Source organism: Hemicordylus capensis, chromosome 2 (genome assembly GCF_027244095.1).
Source record: "Hemicordylus capensis ecotype Gifberg chromosome 2, rHemCap1.1.pri, whole genome shotgun sequence".
Lineage (NCBI taxonomy): Eukaryota > Metazoa > Chordata > Lepidosauria > Squamata > Cordylidae > Hemicordylus > Hemicordylus capensis.
The window spans coordinates 307,521,702-307,545,016 of NC_069658.1; the positions used below are offsets into that span (position 1 = coordinate 307,521,702).

At 39.6% G+C, this 23,315-nt stretch overlaps 1 protein-coding gene across 6 annotated transcripts in view; it reads right to left on the minus strand.

Annotated features, from left to right (window-relative positions):
- Window positions 1-23,315, minus strand: part of CACNA2D3 (calcium voltage-gated channel auxiliary subunit alpha2delta 3) — an 878,040-nt gene that overhangs the window by 147,867 nt on the left and 706,858 nt on the right. For all 6 annotated transcript variants that reach the window (XM_053293293.1, XM_053293291.1, XM_053293290.1 and 3 more), the window contains 9 exons: window positions 22,963-23,034; window positions 22,626-22,687; window positions 20,384-20,451; window positions 19,308-19,353; window positions 19,068-19,165; window positions 17,904-17,997; window positions 15,858-15,953; window positions 8,322-8,443; window positions 3,297-3,377 (listed from right to left, as the gene is read on the minus strand). In XM_053293293.1, the coding sequence (XP_053149268.1) occupies window positions 3,297-3,377; window positions 8,322-8,443; window positions 15,858-15,953; window positions 17,904-17,997; window positions 19,068-19,165; window positions 19,308-19,353; window positions 20,384-20,451; window positions 22,626-22,687; window positions 22,963-23,034 (739 nt within the window). The remainder of the gene's footprint in view (window positions 1-3,296; window positions 3,378-8,321; window positions 8,444-15,857; window positions 15,954-17,903; window positions 17,998-19,067; window positions 19,166-19,307; window positions 19,354-20,383; window positions 20,452-22,625; window positions 22,688-22,962; window positions 23,035-23,315) is intronic.

Genomic DNA, 23,315 nt, shown 5'->3' on the forward strand with positions numbered 1-23,315 from the left:
CTGGCCTTCTGAATGGCTGGGTAATGAGCCCAGCCACACAGATGGCCAGTGAACATGCACAGTGGCCTCCAAAATGGCCACCTCCAGCACAGAGAAGCCCATAACAGGCCAAAAATGGCAAGAAAGGGGCTGAAAATGACTGGGGGGATGCCAGTGGGTGAGGAGGACCTCAGGAGAGCTCCCCACAGCTGTGGCAGCACCCTCCAAAGCCCCACAATGATGGTAAGTCCACATTTTTTGTTTGTTTTTTAAATCCCAGCCCGGCCCAGCGGTCTTCCCCTGCCCATAAACAGTATTTCAGACTATGTGAGAGCATTCTGGTGCATCTTTACCCATACACTGGCATTGCAGTGGGTTGCTCCATGGTTCTCCCCAACCTAGGCATACAGGGATGGATGTATCCAGTGTGTGATTTAATTCATTAAGGTACACTTTAGGCTTTCTTAAGGCACACCATTTGGGAATCATTACATTAGGGTCAAGCCAGCTGGCGAAGTCAAGCCGGCTCGCACTTGAACTGGCCCAGCTCAAAGGCTCGCCCCTGAACTAAAGTTCATGGGCAGAAGAAGTCCCTTAAGCATCATTACAGGCATTCCCTGATCTACAAACAACTTCTTACAAACATCTGTACACATAAACAAAACCCCAGAGCATATTATATTAAGGAAATCCCTCACTTACAAATGCCAGCCTGCACATAAAAACAAGTCATTACTGTTGGGAACTAGTGTGTTCCATGTTACAAACATCTGACTTATAAACAAACTTTTTGAACACAACCTATTTGTAACTTGGGGACTTCTTGTACTACTCAGGAAACATTATTCCAGTCCTAAACACCAACTGATGTGGAGGCAAAGTGGACTAAGATGAAGGTTCAGAGATAGTTCAGAGATACAATGATAGTTCAGAGATACAGTTCAGATAGTTCAGAGATACAGTGATAGTTCATTGATAGTTCACTGATAGTTCACAGATACAAGATAGTTCAGAGATACAGTGGGTATAGGAAAGAATCACCCCCTTTGATAGACCTTAAATTCTGGTTGCAAGGTTGATAGAGAAGTATCCCAACAGACTCAAGGCTTTTATTAAAGCAAAAGGTGGTTCAACAAAATATTGACATTGGGGGGGTGATCCTTTTTCAATCTCAGTAATTCTTGTTTTTTGTTTCTGACACTTTTTCCTGACTGTAATTGTGATGTTTTTCAGTTGGATGTTATAGGTTGCATTGGATAAGTACAGCTGGTGAAGGGAATTTTCTTTGTGTTTTCATTTCAGGATGAAAGGGAACCAGAATTTAAGGTCTATCAAAGGGGGTGATTCTTTCCTATACCCACTGTATGTATGACATGGAACATTCGTGCATGTGAAATGTTGGACATCTGGCTGGTGGACCACATGGACGTGACTTCTATGCTCATTCGTCTCCCACTATCTTCCCTCTTCAAAGGAAGGCAACAAGTTATGTTCTAAACCATGCAATCTAAAGCACAGGTTAATGCAGGGCTGTACAACTTCAGCCCTCCTGCAGATGTTGGACTACAACCCCCATCATCTCTTCCTACTAGCCACTGTGGCTGGGGATGATGGGAGCTATAGTCCAAAAACAGCTAGAAGGCCAAAGTTGTTCAGCCCTGGGTCAATGGTTAAGGGGCCGGTGTGACCTTTTACTCTCTAATTTGTCAGTGAGCAGACTGGAGACAGCTGCATGAAGAAACGCCAATCCCAAACTGTTAAGTATGCCATCAGATGTATCAACCACTCTTCAGTTACACCACATGTTCCCTTTTACCAAGCAATTTCCCTCTCTGCCTTTATGTTTTACAACATGTAACAGGTATAATAATAACAAAGATAATACAGGGTTTTTAAGCTGCTGTAAACTGTTTTAAATTGTTGTCCTGGTTTTCCAGGGTTTTTAGCTGTTTAATTGGTTTTATTCTGTTTTTATAGTTTTGATTTTAATTGTTAACTGGTTTTAATTGTTTTTATTCTGTTGTAAACTGCCCTGAGCCATTCTGGAAGGGAGGTATATAAATCGAATGAATGAATGAATGAATGAATAATAAATTATTACTTTATACTTATTGCAAGGTAGAATAAAATCAATGGCTGCTGGCATTTATATGCATTACAGCACAGTGTATATTATTTCCCTTTTCTTAAAATGCCTGTCATTTACAGATAGGAGCATTTATGAAAACATGCCGCTACAAGTTCAGGAAACAACCTCAAAAACCATAGGCATTAGGGATATAGGAAGGACTGCCAAAATCAGCTTCCATTTCATACGTTGAACTGAGCAATTCTGATAGCTAGATTTCTAATGGGCCTTGGCATCCAAATATAGGAATGGCCCAGATCACATTTGGACATGCAGCTGAAATCTGATACAGGACAATCAGCTAATTATGTATTATTTTCTTTTTCTTCTTTCTCCATAACTAGAAAGAAAATGACTTCCACATTCAAATGACAATTTATTTATGTTGCCACCTAATGTGCCTTTATAATGTGTCTTTTGACCAAATCTATATATAACATAGAGAGTACAGAACATCATACATGTGCATTAGGAATCAATGTTACAAAGTGGATTTTTAAGGTTTGCTGGTGCCGACCACAATAAGAATGAGAATTAAGTTCAACTTCCTGTGCATTTCAGTGTGCAGCAATTGATAAAAGTATCCCTTGCATTTGGAGTTGGAGAAAAAAAGGAGGGTACCCCCCCCCCAAAAGCGGCAGGGGAATGCCTTGTAGCCAGCTTTTATTTCAGAAGTTACAGGAATGTTCAAGTCACATGAATTTAAAGACACAGTTCTTCATTTTTGCAAATCACATTGATTTCTACATTAGTATTTACTTATCTTCATTATTTACTGTTCAGATCTTCTTGCCAAACCATCTGCATATCTATTGCTATTCTCATGTGATACTTGCATCTAACTTTAAACACTGGCATGATTGGTGAGGCTCCATCTATTTCAATCAAAATTTGTAATAAGAGAAATTTGAGCTTCCACAGATTTGCTCACACTAAAATTTGGTGTTTTTAACTATTGTTTTGTTTATGCAGAATCAGCCATCAGTTCATATATTCCCCCTTGAGTTCAAGACATTAACATCAAGCATTTTAAGGAGATGAGGCCTGCAACGAACCAGACATGAGGTCATTGCATTGCACTTTATTGAACTTGCTTCCAAAACAGTCTTGAAATGAGCATTTTAATAGGATGTCTACGTGGCATGAGAAAGCAAAGTCTGCTGATCACGAAAAGAAGCAACCATTTTACCTGCTACCACGGGGGATTTTCTGTCATCTAGAAGTTGAATGGCAGTACTTGCTGTCACCACATTGCTTTTGTTTGCCGTCTCTACAAAATGAAAATAAATGGTGTTTTAAATCAATGTTCTAGTTTAGGATAAGCTACTTCAACTATTGTTGAAAAGTTATCATGGTAGTAGACAAGCTGAAGGTGTCCTTGAGGTGAGATTTGAGGACGGGCCCCCCACTGCCAATAGCCTTCATTGCCCCGCTGCCACCACCAGCTGGCCTGCACAGCCACCAACCTGCTGTTGCTGGGCAGAACCTAGCTGTTGGGAATAAGCACAATTCTTGGTCCCAACGACATGCCAGCAATGCTGATGATGCCACCACACCAGTGAGACCATGCTACCCTATGCCAAGACAAGAACAGGCCTACCTTCATGAGGCTGCCTGTTCTCTCTGGAATGAGGCAGCTCTGTGCTGGCTCAGTGATGCAGCCGGAGCTGAGTCCAAGCAAGCAGCAAGTGCCCCAGTCCAGGGTGGAGGGAAGGGGTGGCCTAAAGCTTTGGACTTGTGTCTCCTTCCCAACTTGTTCAGTGGTGGCTATGCCACTGGTAGTATTTTATTGATTTATTGTTAAATTTATATACCGCCTTTCATTAAAAAAAATCACAAGGCGGTTCACATAGAAAAAATTAAAACAGGACTATAAAGATTACACAATTAAAATATTATGCTAAAATATAAAAACAGACTTAATTGTGTTTTTTTTTAAAACACATACATAAAAATAACCACACAATATACAAAGAAGCAGCAATGGAGACAATCACATAAAAGCCTAGCATGATCACAATACTAGGTTCGAGGATAATTCCAATGTCAAGCCTCAAATCCAAACATGGCTCAGATCAGTACTGGTTCAATGCTACACTACAATTTAGCTGACAATACATGGTAGCGTAGAGGTCATTTCCCTAGTGCTTCACCACGGAGCTGAAGCGCTTCATTGCAATCACTCAATTTTCCTTCTTTCCTATCTATTTCATGCATTTGTAGGTTATGGATGTTTTACCATTTAGTTATATGCCACTCTGTGTGCCATTCTGGTAGAAAATGTGTCTTCTAAGCACTTGAACATATTTATGTATTTATTATTCTACTTCACTACCTTTTGTTAAAATAGCCTCATGATGGTTCAGAGCATGTTAAAATATTGACACAATAAAGCAAACCAATATAAATTTTGTTTGAAATGTAAAAACATAATTAAAATACTATTTTAAAACTCCATAAAAACACACATAAAAATACAAAGGAGGCACACAGCAGATCTATTCTCCAAAGTTGTGCCTGAATAACATAGGTTTTTGCTGCCTCTAGAAGGCAAGGAGGGAGGTGAGGGTATGGATTTTCCCAGGAAGGGAATTCCATAATCTCAGGGCAACTACAGAAAAGGCCCTGTCCCATGTGTGTGAAAATCAAGAAAAGATGTTGGTACAAGGAGCAGATTTCCTCTTACAGATCTTCTTGAGCAAGTAGAATCATGTGGGAGCAGATGGCCTTCATGTATCTGAGTCGGCTTTAACGATAATGACTAGCACCTTTGATTGGAACTGGAAACCATTTGGCAGCCAGTACAATTCTTTTAAGATCAGAGTAATATATCCACTCTGCACAGCCCCAGAAAGCCGATTGGCCACTGTAACTAATTAACTAACTGCTTTAACAACACAGCAGCATTCTGCATTAAGTTTTGATTGCTCTTCAAGGGCATTCTGGTTGCTCCAGACAGCACTGCAACAGTCCACCTTCATGTGACCAAACCGAGTTAAGGTAATCAGATCTGCCTTTTCACAGAGTCATAGCTGGTGTATAAGCTGAGGCGATGCAAAGACTGGCTATCCAGGAGCAGCGCCAGTTCCTGGTGAACCTCCACAACATGCATCTGCTCTTTCAGTATGCAACCTTATCTAGAAGAGATTGAACTCCTCTCCACTTGGCTATTCTACTTCACTCACAGCTCCATCGTGTCCGGATTAGGTCTCAACTTGCTTGCCAACATCCAGCCCATTATCATCTTCAAGCTCTAGTTCACTGACTCCCTGGTATCAGATGACATAGTGTGATAGAACTGGGTGTCATCACCACAGATACCTCATGGTGGTGCAGGTGAGAGGATGTGGGCAGGGAGGTGGGGTGGCTGTGTCTATAACAGGCCTGCTCAACATTGGGCCCCCAGCTGTTTTTGGACTACAACTCCTATAATTCCTAGCCATAGTGGCCAATAGCCAGGGATTATGGGATTTATAGGCCAACATCTGCAGGAGGGCAGAGGATTAGCAGGCCTGGTCTATAAGAATACCATTTCCCTTACCCAGATCCCTGTCAGGGAACCCAGCAACTGGAGAGGAGTTCAATCTGTTCTAGATAAGGTTTCATTAAATATTTAAATAATATTGTGGGGTTGAGACTGCCTTGGTTGGCCTGATGGATGATATCCAACTGGTGATTGATAGAGGGAGTGTGACTCTGCTGATCCTTTTGGATCTCTCGGCAGCTTTCAATACCATTGACCATGGTATTGGTATTCAATACCATTGACCATGACTCTTGGGTCGTTTGAAGAAGGTGGGACTGGGTGGCACTGTTTTGCAGTGGTTCCATTCCTACCTCTCTGGCAGATCCTAGATGGTGGGATAACAGCCTGTTATCCCTCATATAGCCCGTAATCACCTCCAAGCAGGCATGGGGGGGGGGTCATTCTGTTATTCGGCAAAGCAAAAGCTAAAGTGTGGAGTTCCAAAAGGCTCCATACTCTCTCCAATGCTTTTTAGTATCTACATGAAACTGCTGGGAAAGATCATCAGGAGGTTTGGTCTGGGATGCTATCAATATGCTGATGACACCCAGATCTATTTCTCCATACCAACTGCATCAGGAAATGGCATGACCTCCCTCCCCCCCATTCCCCGTGCCTGCTTGGAGGTGATTACGGGCTGTATGAGGGATAACAGGCTGAAGCTGAATCCAAACAAGACTGAGGTACTGTCTGTAGGGGGTTGGGATCTGAGAAATGGTTTAGATCTGCCTGCTCTGGATGGGGTTAAACTCCCCCTAAAAGATCAGGTGCACAGTTTGGTAGTGCTCCTGGATCCCAAACACCCCCTGGTTTCTCCGGTTGAGGCTGTAGCCAGGAGTGCTTTTTTATCTGCTTTTTATCTGTTTTATGAATTTTAACTGTTCTGTATTGTTTTTATATTATGTCTTAAATTGTACACCGCCTGGAGATGTCTATATTAGGCAGTATAAAAATTCAATAAATAAATAATAATAAATAATACTAGTGCAACCTCAGCCCTTTCCCAACCATTCCATGCAGAAGGCAGACAAAACTGAACCTTGTGTGATCCTAAAGGCCAAAGGCAGATCAAGAGTTCTCTAACAACAGTTCCCTGGACCTTCCCCTCAAGGTACAAGTGGAAAATATATCCTCTTGCAGTACCCTTGTCTACCTAAGTATCAGGGCATAGCTATAAGTAAACGGAGTGGGAGGAAACAAACATCCCTCGGCCCCTGAGAGAGGGGGACCCACCAGCTGAGAGACAGCTTGCACTTTGCTCTCCCCCACCACGTTTCCAAAGAAAAAGGTGGAGAGGTGGAGGGGGTGTTCATCTTTTTGTCCTAGGGCCTACTCCAACCTTGCTATGTCCCTGATAAGTGTCTCCAACTGAAGGTGATATACACTTGTTCTATATCAAGTGTACCATGGTATGCTGAGGAGAACTAAAACATTATAGTTTTTTATACTACCCCTGCTAACTGGGCAAAGAGGCACCTTTTAATGTGGTGATTCTCTTTATTTAGCCGGGGGAGAGTAACTGGCCCTATCCACAGTACAGCACAGTACCTCCAGTGACTGTTGCTGGTGTCTATCTTATGTTTCTCTTTAGATTGTAAGCCCTTTGGGGACAGGGAGCCATCTTATTTATTTATTATTTCTCTGTGTGAACCGCTTTGGAAACTTTTTTTTTGAAAAGCGGTATATAAATTCTTCTTGTTGTTCTTGTTGTTGTTGTTATAGGGAGTGGGATTTGTTTATTCTTTTTTGGGGGGGGTATTTCAACCCTATTCATTCAGTTAGTGGTATATACCGAGTGGTTGTGAGGCTCTGTTCAGGCTTGACTTCTGACAAGAACCTTGAGCTGGAGGGTTCTGAGGTAGAAAATTGAGCCTTTGTGCTATCATTAAGGAAAACTGTAGCTAGGCCAGAAAAATAGCCTCAAACAACGAAGAGCCAGAGCAGTGGTATGGTATGGCCCACTCTCCATAAAAGTAAGGTTCACTCCCTCATCAAAAGTAACAAGGGGATTTAGCTTGCTACCATTCCCTCCTACAGACTCACCTTGCTTCTCTTTACTTCCCTTTTGCTCCAGCCTTTCACCCTCTGCCTTGCTCCCATGAACTCTCTTAGCTTCTACCACATATACAAATTTATTAATTCTAAAGACTCCTTTCCCTGCCCTAAATGTATACCCATTTCCTCCTTCTTTGTAACCAATACTGCAATTAATGTCCAGTGACATTCTTTGCACATACTGTACATTTACACAGATTTTTTTTTAACACTCTGCAATTAAAAAATTGCACCTTGCACATTTTAATCACCTGAAGTATGAAGTAATATGATGTAAAAAGGAATACTGAGTACTCGATTTTGGTTGACAGAGTGTATTTTTTTTTAAAAAGTTTAGGGATCATCTGCAGGGGTGGATTAATGGAGGCAGAGTAGGCATTTGCCTACGGCGGCAAAATTTGAGGTGCAGCAAATTTTGCCCCTTTTCAAGTTTTGCCGCCCCTCTCTATGAGCAATGGTGGCGGCAACAAGGGTGGAGTGGATGAGGAGAAAGTCCCCCCTTTTACCTTTTAAAAAAAAGAAAAGACAAAGCTTTTTTATTTAAGGTAAAAAGGCAGCAAAAGCCTTTTTGCCCATGGGCGACAAAAAGCTTAATCCGCCCCTGATCATCTGAAAATCAAGCAAGTAACAAACCTGTACTGAATGGGATTGAGTACACAAAACTTCCTGGGATCTGTTCAGCAGCCCTTCTGTACCAAAGTGGGAAATGATCAGCATTAAAAATATTCTCCTTGTCTTCAGCTGTCAAGAAGTCTCTTGAAACAGAAGAAAACATAAAACATTTACTTTTTTTTTTTTGGTGGATCATCAAAAACTTGAAGTGTCTCAACAACTGACTATGGAATAATGTAAGCATTAATCTAAACACGTTTACAATACCTCCTTTGATAGAATGCATTTGCTAATAACCATGCCATGACATGCTGTGGAGAACTAAAAAATTACAGGGAGTGGGATTTGTTTTTCCATTCCTTTTTGTATTAAAAACTTCATTCATTCAGTTAGTCATTTCTTAAAATCATATTTGCTTTCCATGTTATTTCATTCATTTTCATCGTCTTAATTCATGTTCATTTCACACTGCTTTCAATGGGAGATATCGCTGCTTATTTTCTGCCTCTCACGTTTGTGTTTTCCATCAAACTGGCAGGAAATTTTCAGACATCTTTCAAAGGAATAGATCTGACAAATTTCAGACAGATAAGAAAAAGAAGCCAATTTTCAACATGCACCCAATTTAGATCTGCTCTTGGAATCAATGAAGACATTATAGAGTTCAAAGTCAGTTTTAAAGAGAGTGCAAGCTGGAAAATGGCTTTTGGTGGCAATCAGCAGCCCACTGCTTACGATCCTCTTGCCCCAAGGGTCTTCAGCCGTGGATTGCGGTCTATCCCCACCAGCCATTTTTGGCCAGACAGTGTCTTTAACTCTCATTGGTATGATGGGGAGAGACTGGTTTATTAAAACCAAAAAGAGATAAAGGGCCTGCATATCTGGAGATACTTGGTGAGGGTGGGTAGGGGGCAAACACAGTTGCAACCCACCACAGAAGAGTTCCAAATGAAACAAATGAATATCACAGTTTTTAGAAAGCAAGTGAAATCTTGGCTTGTTACCCAGGCATTTATATGAGTGTTTTTATGTTGGTGATGCTGCTCTTATGGTCTTATTGTGTATGTTTTTAAGCTTTTAAATAGAGTTGTATTTTTATATTCCAATTTAATATTTTTATTCGCTAATTGTTTTATAGTCTTATATTGTTTTAAATGCTTTGTAAACTGCCTTGAGATGGTTTCAATGAAAGGCAGTATAAAAATTTAACGATAGATAGATAGATAGATAGATAGATAGATTTATGACTCTGGGGTCTTATTTGAGGCTCTTACATTTCTTGCATTAATGGTAACAAGAAATCATGCAAAGCTGAAATTCCAAAGTGTCTCTGCTTTATAAAACACACTACAGGGAATCCAAACGATTCAGCAATTAGTTCCATGCATCCCAAGAGGCTTTGGGATTATGTTTGTCAAACAGAGGCCCTCTAAGTCACATTATTATTATCCCTTCTTTACACAGTCAGACAGGTGTTATTGACTGGTTTGTTTTATCCAGACATCAAGTCCTTCCAAAGGACCTGGGATGGCTGAATTTTATTATCAATATTGTTGTTGTTATTATTATAGATATCATCATAGAATATAGGCTGTTCCCAGTAAAGCTGCTTTTTGTAAGTGGCTGATGGTGATTTCTGTGGTCCCTATGGTGTTGAGGTGCTCTTCAAGTGTTTCGGAATTGCACCTAGGGCGCGAATTACTACTGGGATTATTTTTGTCTTCTTCTGCCACAGCCTTTCAATTTCAATTTGTAGATCTTTGTATTTGGTGATTTTTTCTATTTCTTTTTCTTCTATTCTGCTATCCCCTGGTATTGCTATGTCAATTATTTTAACTTGTTTTTCTTTCTTCTCGACTACAGTTATATCTGGTGTATTGTGTGGCAGATGTTTGTCTGTTTGTAGTCGGAAGTCCCATAATATCTTTACATCTTCATTTTCGACCACTTTTTCAATTTTATGGTCCCACCAGTTTTTGGCTATAGGTAGCTTGTATTTTTTGCAGATGTTCCAGTCCAGTGTATCATCCCTGCTACTTTGTCATGCCTTTGTTTGTAGTCAGTCTGTGCGATCTTTTTACAACAGCTGATTAGGTGGTCCACTGTTTCATATGCTTCTTTACAAAGGCGGCACTTGCTGTTTGTGGTTAATTTTTTGACTTTTGCTCTTATTGCATTTGTTCTTAGTGCCTGTTGTTGTGCAGCCAGTATTAAACCCTCTGTTTCTTTCTTCAAGTTGCCATTCTTAAGCCATTGCCAGGTCTTGCTGATGTCTGATTTTGCACTTATATTGTGCAAATATTGATCATGCAGTGGTTTATTTTTCCTTTTTTTTTGCTTGGTTCTTGACTTGTTCTTTCTTGTAGGCCTGCTTTCTTTCATTGGTGTTTAATAGTTTCGCGTTCTTGACCATTTTAAGTGCATCTTCTTCACTGTCCTTTATATATTCTTCAAGGCCTCTTTTCTCCTCCTCTACTGTTTGATAGACTTGCAGCATTCCTCTTCCACCTGAGCTACGATAAAGGCCTATCTACATCACTGCAGGGGTGCAGAGCATGATTGGTGGTCATTATTTTCCTGGTCTTATGCTCTAGCGTCTCTATCTCTGCCTGAGTCCAGTCTATTATTCCTGCCCTGTATCTGATAATAAGGTATAGCTCAGGTGTTTATGGCATGTATGGTGTTCCCGCCATTGAGTTTAGACTTTAGGATTTTTCTAACTCTCCTGATGTATTCACTTCCTTTTTTTAAAAAAACTTCAGTCTGTACAATATTATTAGCCTGGAGAATGCCCAAGTATTTGTAAGGTTCTTTCTCTTCCAGGTTCCTGATCTTGCTTCCATTGGGCAGTTCTATTCCTTCTGTTTTTCTTATTTTCCCTCTGTTCATTATTAATGAACAACACTTGTCTAGTCCAAACTCCATTGCTATATTGCTACTAAATATACGGACAATGTTTAGCAGTGATTTGATTTCTGATTGGGACTTTCCATACAACTTCAGATCGTCCCCGTACAGCAGATGGTTGATTTGACTTGATGTTTTAGATGTTTGGTATCCGAGGGCTGTTTTGTTTAGTATTTGTGAAAGTGGGGTCAGGGCAATTACAAACAACAAAGTGGATAGTGAGTCCCCTTGGAAAACACCTCTTCTTCTTCTAATGCTAACCTGTCCAAGTGTCTCGCCATTGATTGTTAACTGTGTACTCCACATGCTCATTGCTTTTAAAAATAAATATCTGAATTTTTTTGCTGGCACCAGTTGTTTCTAAACATTTTAGTATCCATCTGTGAGGCAATGAGTCGAAGGCTTTCTTGTAGTCAATCCATGTAACACTTAGATTGGTTTTTCATCTCTTGCAATTTTCTAAAATCATTTTGTCAATCAGCAGCTGGTCTTTTGTGCCTCTGGTGTTCGGGCAATTTCCGTTCTGTTCAACTGGAAGCTGTTTGTTAGTTAATAAGTGTTGCATTACTTCATCTGCTATTATCCCAGTTAATAATTTGAACATGGTTGGCAGACAGGTTATCGGTCTATAATTACTTGGAACTGCACCTTTTGCTGGGTCTTTCATGATGAGATGAGTTTTCCCAGTTGTTAGCCATTGTTCAATATAACCACCTTGCAAAATGTGATTGAACTGTTTTGATAGTTGTTTATGAAGGCTTGTTAGGTGTTTAAGCCAAAAGCCATGCAGTTCCTCATCGCCTGGCGCAGTCCAAATTTTAATTTTCTTTGCTCTTTCACTTATTAATTCTGGTGTTCTTGCATTAGTTGGTTACATTTTTTGACCTCTTTCATCCAGCCTGCTTTTTTATTATACTCTATTGGATTGTCCCATAATTTCCCCCAGAATTGCACTGTTTCTTCTTTATTTGGTGTTTCTAGGTTTCTTGCAGTTTCTCCTTCTATGCTTTGGTACAAACATCTCTGATTCAACTGGAATTGGAGATTCTGCCTGTGTTGTGTGATTCTGGCTTCATATCTGCTAATCTTCTTTGACACTGCTGTTATTTGCTGCTTTATTATTTCCAGGACTTCTCTAATTCTCCTTGAATCTAGGTGGTATTTTTGGATCAGATACTGTTTGGTGTTTTCATTCTTCAGCTTCTTGTCTTTCATATCTTTCAATTTACTAGTCTCTGATCTAAGCCTGGAGATTTTATTTTCTAATCTAAACTTCCATTTAGGTGATGTACTGCTTTCTTTTTTTACAGGTCCACTGATCTTATATCCAAGCTCTTGTGTTGTTGTTGCTGCACTGTACATTAGTTGGTTTGTTTCTTGCAAATTATTGGTTGTTATTTCTGCAAGTGCAGCATTGACATCTTTTAATGCCTCAGCAAGTTGTTTTTTGGCAACTGTTTTTAGAGCTGGAAGTCGAACCCTGGTGGTTGTTTTGTTCATGTGCTCAGTTATTTTTTGCTTTAGTTCTTGTTGCTTTTCTGTTAAATGGCATTTGGGTTTTTGAGGTGAAGGCAAAGGGGAGGTTGCCTGGTTTTGATTTTGAAACAGTTCAGCAACAGTGGCATCCTCTATTTCCAACAGCTCCTCCACCTGCGCCTGAGCAACTTTTTCAATTGGTGGTAATTCTTCTTCCATATTTTGAGCCTGTGTTGCTCTTTGCAGTTCTTCCAGCTCAACTCCTGTGAATACTTTATTTCTTATTATGTATCTTCCCTGGTCTGCTAGCCTTTGTTCTGTTATTTCTGTATCTGGATGCTACTCTTTCCAAATTTGGTACATTCTTTTTAAATAACCTCTTCTAGTTGGACTAGACTTGTAATAGCAGATCATCATTTCCTTGTTGGCATTTTTCGTATATTTTTTTCAGTTAAGCGATGTTTCTTCCAGTAACTTTGCTGTCTTCAGCCCTGGTTAATTATTATTTATTATTGCTTGTTTACACAGTCAGACAGGTGTTATTGACTGGTTTGTTTTATTCAGACATCGAGTCCTTCCCAAGGACCTGGGATGGCTGAATTTTATTGTCAGTTGTTATAGATATCGTCGCAGAATATAGGCTGTTCCCAGTAAAGCTGCTTTTTGTAATTGGCTGGTGGTGATTTCTGTGACCCCTATGGTGTTGAGGTGCTCTTCAAGGTCTTTTGGAACTGCACCCAGGGCGCCAATTACCACTGGGATTATTTTGGTCTTTTTCTGCCACAGCCTTTCAATTTCAATTTGTAGATCTTTGTATTTGGTGATTTTTTCTATTTCTTTTTCTTCTATTCTGCTATCCCCTGGTATTGTTATGTCGATTATTTTGACTTGTTTTTCTTTCTTCTCAACTACAGTGATATCTGGTGTATTGTGTGGCAGATGTTTGTCTGTTTGTAGTCGGACGTCCCATAATATTTTTTTTAAATTATTATTATTATTATTATTATTTACATTTTATATCCCACTCCTCCTCCAAGGAGCCCAGAGCGGTGTACTACATACTTAAGTTTCTCCTCACAACAACCCTGTGCAGTAGGTTCAGCTGAGAGAGAAGTGACTGGCCAGAGTCACCCAGCATGTATCATTGCTGAATCGGGATTTGAACTCAGGTCTCGCCAGTCATAGTACAGCACTCTAACCACTATGCCACACTGGCCATTGTTAGCAATTGTTCAATATCACCTCCTTGCAAAATGTGATTGAATTGTTTTGATAGTTGTTTATGAAAGCTTGTTAGGTGTTTAAGCCAAAAGCCATGCAGTTCATCGTCGCCTGGTGCAGTCCAATTTTTAATTTTCTTTGCTCTTTCACTTATTAGTTCTGGTGTTATTATTAGTTCTTGCATTTGTTGGTTACATTTTTCAACCTCTTTTACCCAGCCTGCCTTTTTATTATAATCTAGTGGATTGTCCCATAATTTCTCCCAGAATTGCACTGTTTGTTCTTTATTTGGTGTTTCTATGTTGCTTGAAGTTTCTCCTTCTATGCTTTGCCTGTGTTGTGTAATTCTGGCTTCGTATCTGCTAATCTTCTTTGACACTGCTGTTATCTGCTGCTTTATTATTTCCAGGACTTCTCTAATTTTCCTTGAATCTAGATGGTATTTTTGGATCAGATACTGTTTGGTGTTTTCATTCTTCAGCTTCTTGTCTTTCATATCTTTCAGTTTACTAGCATCTGATCTAAGCCTGGCAATTGTATTTTCTAATCTAATCTTCCATTTAGGTGATGTACTACTTTCTTTTTTAACAGGTCCACTGATCTTATATCCGAGCTCTTGTGTTGTTGTTGTTATTAATTTGATGTCTATACTGCCCTTCCAAAAATGTCTCAGGGCAGTTTACACAGAGAAATAATAAATAAATAAGATGGATCCCTATCCCCAAAGGGTTCATAATCTAAAAGAAACATAAGATAGACACCAGCAACAGTCACTGGTGGTACTGTGCTGGAGGTGGATAGAGCCAGTTACTCTCCCCCTGCTAAATAAAGAAGCAGCACGTTAAAAGGTGCCTCTTTGCCCAGTTAGCAGGGGTAGATTATAGACCCCTTGGTTTGTACATGACAAACCAAGGGGTCTTTCTGAAGCAACTTGTGATATGAGATGGATGCCTAATGTTTAAAGAAAAATGTTTTACACACAGACACACAGACACAGACACACACACACACACACCACTCCCATGGGTATACTTTTAAAGATTTTACTTTTAAACCAACTTTTTGTTCTGGATTGGGTAAACTGATATTGTACCCAATATTTGGTAACTATTCCCCTTTAGAGTTCCAAATACAAGTGTAAAACGTAAAAGGAGAAATAAATTGTCTTTGGAAAACCATGAGCTGCAATGATCTTGTCAAAACAGATTTTTATTCACTGCATTATGAGGCAGGCTGTACCAACTTGAGCTTGAAAGAATCACATGTATGTACAGGTACCCCAAGTCAGATCCAAATGAATGCCAAACCTCTCTCCTTACAAAATACTGGGCAGGGCTGGATACACTTTACAATCTTTACTTTGCTTATCCAACAATTTGTCAGATGGGTAATTATTATTCCAGTTTCTACAAATATGGGACTGGAGATGAGAGCAAAAGCACATGTAATGTGGGAGATCTATGAAAATATATTTTTGCTTTTTAAAAAAATTTAAAAGTAACATAGAGAGAAGGTGACATGCCTTTCCTCATGGTATTTCTTCTCCCCAAAGCTGCAAGCAAAGGATATTGATTTCTTCTTTCTCTCATAATTTCAATAGCTTCAAGCAAAGGATTCTTCATGGGAGAAAGCATGTAGGTATTTGCATATATCTGCATATTTTCTCCCACTGGGCACATAGAGACTTAAAGGTTTATGTGTAATTTGAATGGAGCAAACAGTCCAGATGAAGTATTACCACAACCTCCTGTGCTAAGTACTAGCCTGAATCAGGAGGACCCACAGCTACTTTGAAATGGGGCAGGGAGGGGGAGAGGAGATCGCCAAGAGGAGATTTTCTTCACAGACCTTGTGCCACACATCTAGTATAATCTGAATTTGCCAAGTGCTTTATAGTTAGGTGCATATTTCTCTCCTTTCTATGAACATATCTTTCAAAGCCACATTACTTACTGATTAGTTAGTTGTTCAGGGCCCACAAACAAATTGACACGAGAAAGGCCTGTACGTGTTCCAAGAAAGGCAACTTCTACTCCCTTGTCTGAATTTCTGAAAGAGAGCAACATTCACTGTACTACTGCAACAAATTCCTTGACTTAGAAGGGTTTTTAACTAGACTTCCAAAATCCCTTCCAATTCTAAGAATAATATCTAAGCAGTACTAAATGTTTATGTTATTATCACAAAAGGGACACATTTAAGCAATCTAATCAGTACATTAATCAACTTAAACTTTACCTGAAAACTAAAATGTTTTCCTGATTGATCAGTAGATCTGAGATTCAACAGATACACCACTATGCAGACAACATAGCCCATCCTGTGCTATGAACAAGGCTGCAATCCTATCCACACCTGGAAATAAGTCCCACTGACAGAGCAATTTTTTTGGGTTTCTCCTCCCCTTTAAACATTGCTTGAAGACTATGTTATTTTATGTGAGCTTTTAGGGGGTGCACTATTGGTTCCCCTTCCTTGCCCCTTCCTTTCAAAATTGATTTTTTAAATGAATGGGTATATTGTTCTGATCCACTGACCTTATGCAGAACACTTTGCACAACAACCAGCAGAAGCACACTAAAGTAAAGTGTGCCATCAAGTTGATTTCAACTCCTGGCGACCACAGAGCCCTGTGGTTTTCTTTGGTAGAATACAGAGGGGTTTACTGTTGCCTCCTCCCATGCAGTATAACATGATGCCTTTCAGCATCTCCCTATATCATTGCTGCCCGATATAGTACCAGCAGGGATTCAAACTGGTAATCTTCTGCTTGTTAATCAAGCATTACCCTGCTGCGCCACTTAAGGTGACAGAAGCACACTAGGGGCATCAAAATTACCACCACCACCACATAATTCCATTTAGCCTACCAGCTCCAAAACAAGTCATGCTACAAGGGTTGTCAGGTGCAGCCACAGATTCCCCCAATGCCTTTAAATTGCTGCTAAACCGACGGAGAAAATAGCCACTGCTACTTTCATCCATTTCCTCTCTGCTCCTGTCATCAGTTCCCCTTCCCACCTGCTGTGCAAGACTGTGACAAATTATTGTCCATTGCAGCAAGCAGTAGATTGTGGGAGGAACATGACAGACTGCGTGGGGAAAGCTATTGCCTCTGTCTCCTCTCCTGTTTCAACAGCAGGTTTAAGGATGAAATGGAAATTTCTGGGTTACAGTTTGTCAGTCATAAATATTGGGGCTACAGGCAGAATCATATCATTGTTCTGGTTCTAGAAAAAGTTTATAATTGTTCACAGTGCCTGAAAAGCAATAGAAGTAGCATTGGGATGCCACTATGGCATTACAATTTTTTACAAATATTCAAGTACTTAACTATCTAAAGCAAATGAGGTCAAATGGATTTCTAAGGGATGCACAGTTGTATTGATTCTTCCCACTGAAATGACTGCAGGAAGATGAATTCTGACAGATCTGACAACAATCATGGAATTGGAGGTTAAAAAAATAAATAGATACCCAAGTATGTTTTATGGGGTGGCTTCACATGGCAGTAAGCTGATACTGTATTTACCTGAATAGAAGACAACTCTGAATTTAAGATGACCTTCCTTATAAATAAGAGGTTAAATACAGGTTATACTTGTATTTACTTCAAAGTAACAGGACTCTGAATTTAAGACAAACCCCTATTTCTAACATCAAAGAACTTGGAAAAAACCTTGGATTCAGGTAATTACAGTAACTTCTGTGTAATATGTCGGGCCGTGAGAGCACATGTTCCTGGTGGGTGTGATCTGAACCTGCCCAAGTCTGGTTACTGATATTCTTCACCCAACATTCTCCTGAGGTTCTCTGCCTGAGTTCCAGATCTTGGAAATGGAACTTGGGAGAATGCCAGATGGAGAATCTTGGGAAGCAGACTTGGGAAGGTTCAGACGTCACCCCCACTGGAAGCCTGACATTTTACCAAGAAATTACTGAGGGTCATGTGAAACCATCCATAATATAACACTAATAAACAACAATTTAGTCACTCACTCTGATTTATTTAGTGCAAGACTGGTCCAATATGCTTCTATTGGTGCACTCACCACTGCATCAAACAACACTTCCTGTATCAATTCTTTATCACCTATAAAATATTAAAGCATTAACACAAACCTTGTAGGAAGTCCCTTGATGACAGTAAACACTGAGTCAGCAGATACTGGCAGGAATTTTACAGGTCCATTGTCACAAAATAGGCAACACTGTGAATTATGTGAGTGATGTAAAACTTACTAACTTGACTTTGAGACAGGATGCTAAAATTTCTTGCATCGCATACCAAGTTATACTCATTATAGAAGTTACATGCTTCTATACTGTGGATCCAGTGGATAACATTCTTAGTGATCAATTTCAGAATATTGCCTGTGGTCCAAAGCTGTCCCTCCCCATCAACTATACAAGCAGAGGTCCATGAGCATAGCCAACGACATATAGTTCCAGTTGCATGTGCAAGACACACCACAGCCAGCATCACTTTTTTAAAAATCAGAGAGAGCTAACCACTTCATGTACATACTCTCAGCACCTCCTTAATAAATATTTCTTAGTGGTCTCACCACGAAGGCATGTCTCAGTTGAGCTTTCATTAACAAAGTGCAAGGAGATCCTGGCACAGGCAGCTACTATATGCAGTCTGAACATATGCAGTATGAAAACCTCAATGCAGGTTTTACCAATAGCATATGCAATGGCATTGTATTGATGCATGCAAGGACTTTGCCAATAGCTTGTTTTATAATTTGGTACAAAGGGAATTCTCAAAGTAATAGTACTTGGAATGTAGATAGCATTGAAAACATGTCACATACATTTTGTAATCATTCCAGGATACCTGTAAGGTAAGGTTGATTTTATTATCTCTGCATGACAGAGGGGGACTAAGGGTAAGAGCGTGTGCCTTGCCTAAGGCCACCCAGTGAATTCATGGCTGAAGTGAGATGCAAGCCATGGACTTCCAGACTTGTAATTCAATATTTTAGCTACTATCCCACACTAGCTTTTGTAATGATGTACATCAACCACGCCTAGTTTATTGCATTAATCATAACGCTGAGCTGGCATTTCATTCTATAAAAGGCAAATATAATGCATGCATTGGGGGGATGTCTGAAATATTTATCCAAATTAAAACCTAACCAACAACATACTTACAATAAAGCAATGGCTCTTTCCCTGTGAGGTAGTTTTTAATAGCCTTTAACTGAGTCATCTGACGGTGCTCAGGATGCAAGTCTGTGTTGCAATATGACCTTAAAACACAGTGTGGTAAATATTATTGTTACAGACATTTGTAAACTTAATCTCTGTTTGTCGTTCTGTATGAGAAGCTGGGCACAACAAGCAAAAACAGAAAGTGTAACCAGTCAATGTCATGCTTTATTGAAGGCTTACCATTCATCTGCCAAAGATACATCAGGCTGTTCTAAATCATGCAATCCTGAAACCGGAATAAATGACAAGGGGTCATTTTCTGGGATGGGCCAGCAACAGTTCTGTATTTGTACAGAATTCATGGTAGGCATTGTATTCATGACAGTCATGCTTTTTTCTTGATAAAAAGAACTAAGCTACACACGGTGACAAATCACAATAAATTGTATTTCCATCAGTATTCATAAATGTGCAATAACCTGCTATACAATCCATTCATTTGGTCAAACCTAAGTAAGTGAAGATCATTAATACACTGGATTGCTTAAATTAGACAGCTGGAGGACACCTGTACAAGTTTCAAGCTAATTTTGAAGTGATAAGGGAGCAGGTGCTTCATAACTGTATCCAAGAAGGTCAACGCATGAAAAAAGAGCAGGAGGTGGTTAAGGGGGAAAGCCATAAGGACAAGTAGCTGAGAATAGGAATCAAAAAGGGCAAAGTAGAGGAAGTGGAGCTCTGATACAAAGTGACACAAATAAAAATGAGCAATTTAGACTTGGGTAATTGTTTAATTCATTCATAATTCCAAGACAACAAAGGTTCTCCCAACCTCAATGTCTCAGTCCCTGCCTAAACAATGCCACCAGGATTCTCCAACTGTCCTAAAACAAATGGCACAGCTATGGATGACTGGCATTTGGGTACCATTCACGCTGTAAGAGTGGGTGAGTGACCTGATGCTCTTATGATGATGCTTTGACCATGGAATTCTCAAATCTTTCAGAAGGACATCCCTAAGGCGAGCAGTATAACTATGAATCTATATGCCCATTGTCCATTCTTTCTCATTGGTTATACTGCTCTGTCCCATTAATTAGGTGCCAGATAAGTAAGGGCTGATGCAGGTATCTCACTTATCCAATTAAATCCCATGCAAATAAAAAAAATCAGAATTGTACACAAGATGACTGACCAATATATTAGTAAAACTGCTCAGGAGGTCCACATGCTTTTGACAAACTATGGCTTATTTATATATAATTCAATGGCAAATTTATATGTTAGGAAATCTGACTGAGTCATGGAAATATTACCTTCTTCTATTGTCACATTTCCTCTGAAGAAATATTTGCCATGTCCTTTAGAGATAGCCACACCTAAACTGTGCCAATAAACAGAAAACAGACCATATAATCTTTGGAACAATGCTATAGAATACAAAAAAAAAAAAAAAGACTATTTCACCTTCAGATCTTCATTCCTGCTCTAGAAACTATTTAGCTTTGTCTCCAAGACCAAATTGCTATACTTATTGTGGAGCTAACCAGTTCAGTGCCTTTCCAAGCTTGTTGTGCCGGCAGGAACAGACTGTATGCATTTGTATATTGTCTTACAAAACTGGGTAAAATTGTGTATTGTATATAGTCTTACAAAATAGTTCCTGCCCTACTCTTGTGTTCTGCTGTCACTCAAAGACAGCAGGAAACCTGATCTACAATCTCATAGAAATGGCCAGCTTAGTTAAAGTGAACAGCCAACATGTGCCATGGGTTCTGTCATAGGCAGTATTAGTTTATTGCACAACTGGACAAAAATAAGAGGATCTGGGACCTTTGTACCAGGATTTTAATCCTGCCTGCTCACTAAAGCCTGAGTCCATGCTCTGTTACTTCTGACTTGGGAGCACTGATGTCTACGGTTATTTTTTGTTTTGTGTGTTTGGTTTCATATTGTTTCTTCTATAAGTAATTTTACCTTGTGAGCCTCTCTGGATTTATTTTTCAGAAAGAAATGTTTGTACACACACACACACACACACACACACACACACACACACACCTGTACTAAGGCAAGGGGCGTGCCAGAGTGCTCATACACAATAATGAGCACTAGAGTTGCATTCTCTCATACTTTGGACTTGACTCGTGGCTCATTTGCCATAAAGGTTCTATACCACTGGTGCGGAACTAAGGCAATTGGTTCTTGAATTCTAAACATTCCATCAACATTGCTTCTGTGACTCATAACACTATAGTATCCTTGGGCCAATGCAAGTCTAAATTTTGGTTAACAATGTATGGATGAGAAACATTTTGGGGAAACAGTGCCTTCTTTGACCAGCAAAATGACACAAGGTTGTGAAGAAAAAAGAAAAGAAGAGAAAATAGCAGGTGGGGAGGGGAAGAAAAGAGTGAGGGGGGAAGGTAGAGAAATTGGGCTTGGTGGCAGAGTGAAAAAGGCTGGAGTGTAGGACGGGTTCAGCAGATTTAAGCTGATTAGCCTCACTAAATGCTAGGCACTGATTTCAGGATTCCTGTGTAACTACAGGACAAAAACAAAAAGAAAAACAGTATTGGCTCTTGGCTGTTTCCCCAATTTTTACAAATGTAAAATCTAGGAGTCATTTGGTTTTTCCTCAAGCTCTAAAGCACCCAAGTCCATTATAAGGCAGTGAACAGAAGCAAAGAGAAATATGATAGCCTTTACATTAACAAAAATCGAGATTAACTTTAGTAGGCACACTAGGTACAGAGTATTCCTATCATTTTGCTTGGTCATAATGGGTATTACCAGATTATGATTTTTGGATTCCCCCCCCCCCCAGTGGACCAACATGGCTGGCTACAACATTTTTGTGCCTTTTTTTGAGCCAGAACGTGCTTATGTTTTGTTTAATTGATAGCTAATCCAGCACTGGCTGCCTAATTATTGATTTCTTGCCATCTGTCATAATAAATTAATAATATATATAAAAATGGGACTAAAAATGTTGCTCCCTGTGGCTGTTTTATTGTGGATGGGGCTATTTATGTCAGTAGTTATGTGGACGGTAAAGTTTATAACTCTGGATTATCGCCAGAAGCCTCTTGTTCAACATAAATCTGAGTTGAATAGTTTCCAATGGGGTGTCAGTCCTGACAAAAGCTGTTATTTTTGCACCTTTGTGCATCAGGTCTGCTGAGCTGAGCACCTTGAAGCTAGGATGTGCACACAGTTTTGTGCAAGCAGGACTGCCCTACTTCTATGACAGGAGGAGTTTGTTACACAGACAAGAACTCACACTGACTGCTTTTCCCGACACTGAAGAGAGTGGAGTGCTTTTTGAACGACAGGTTTGGATCATGGCCATAGAGTTTACCGTTCATAAACTTTCCATGTCTGAATAAAACCTGAAAAGGCATGCTACAAAGTCCTTTTCCTTGCTCTTTTCAGCATTGTCCAGGGATATTTTATTGTCAGCTCCTTCTGATGAGCTTTTAATGAGCTTGTAAGGCTTGTATAAATGCAACTGCAATGAGCCTGATGAAATGTTCCATTTATTATGGCCAACCCTACCTGAAAGGAGTCCCCTTGATGTCTGTGTAATAGTAGTCATTTATCATCACCAACACCCGCTTCTAGATTCAAGAAAGAAAGAAAAACAAGGCTTGTTATGAAAGGTTTGCAGAGTTAAATGGAAAAGCAAACTTATACTTTAAGGCAAGATTGATAGCATTGTGCAGTCAATGTACATACATGCATGCAAATGTTTATACCTGACACACGATTAATAAACACACGAGAAATCATTTCTCAGTGAGTTTTCTTCTCCAAACATACTCCTTAAACTTGCTTTTTAAAAACATAACACTTTGTTTTACATGTAGCTAGAAAAGCATTTTCTATACAATACCCCTTTGTCCACTGTTTTCTTCACGTCCATGGAGAATTTTCCTGTTTTCCGATTCACCATTGCATTTCGAAGCTTAAATAAACAAAATATATATCTTTATGTATGTGTATATGTATGTATGTGTGTGTACACACACACACACACACACACACACACACACACACACACACACACACTTAAACAAGAAATTCAGAAATATATTTCATAAAGCAGAACCTTTGGTTATCTGACTTTCTAAGGTATCCAGATATTTTTCATAGTATTTAGGCAAAACAAAGATCTTGCACCCAAATAAACAGAAGGCACATTATTTAGTTGCCCAAGATTAGACGTTTAATATCATTTTAATGCAT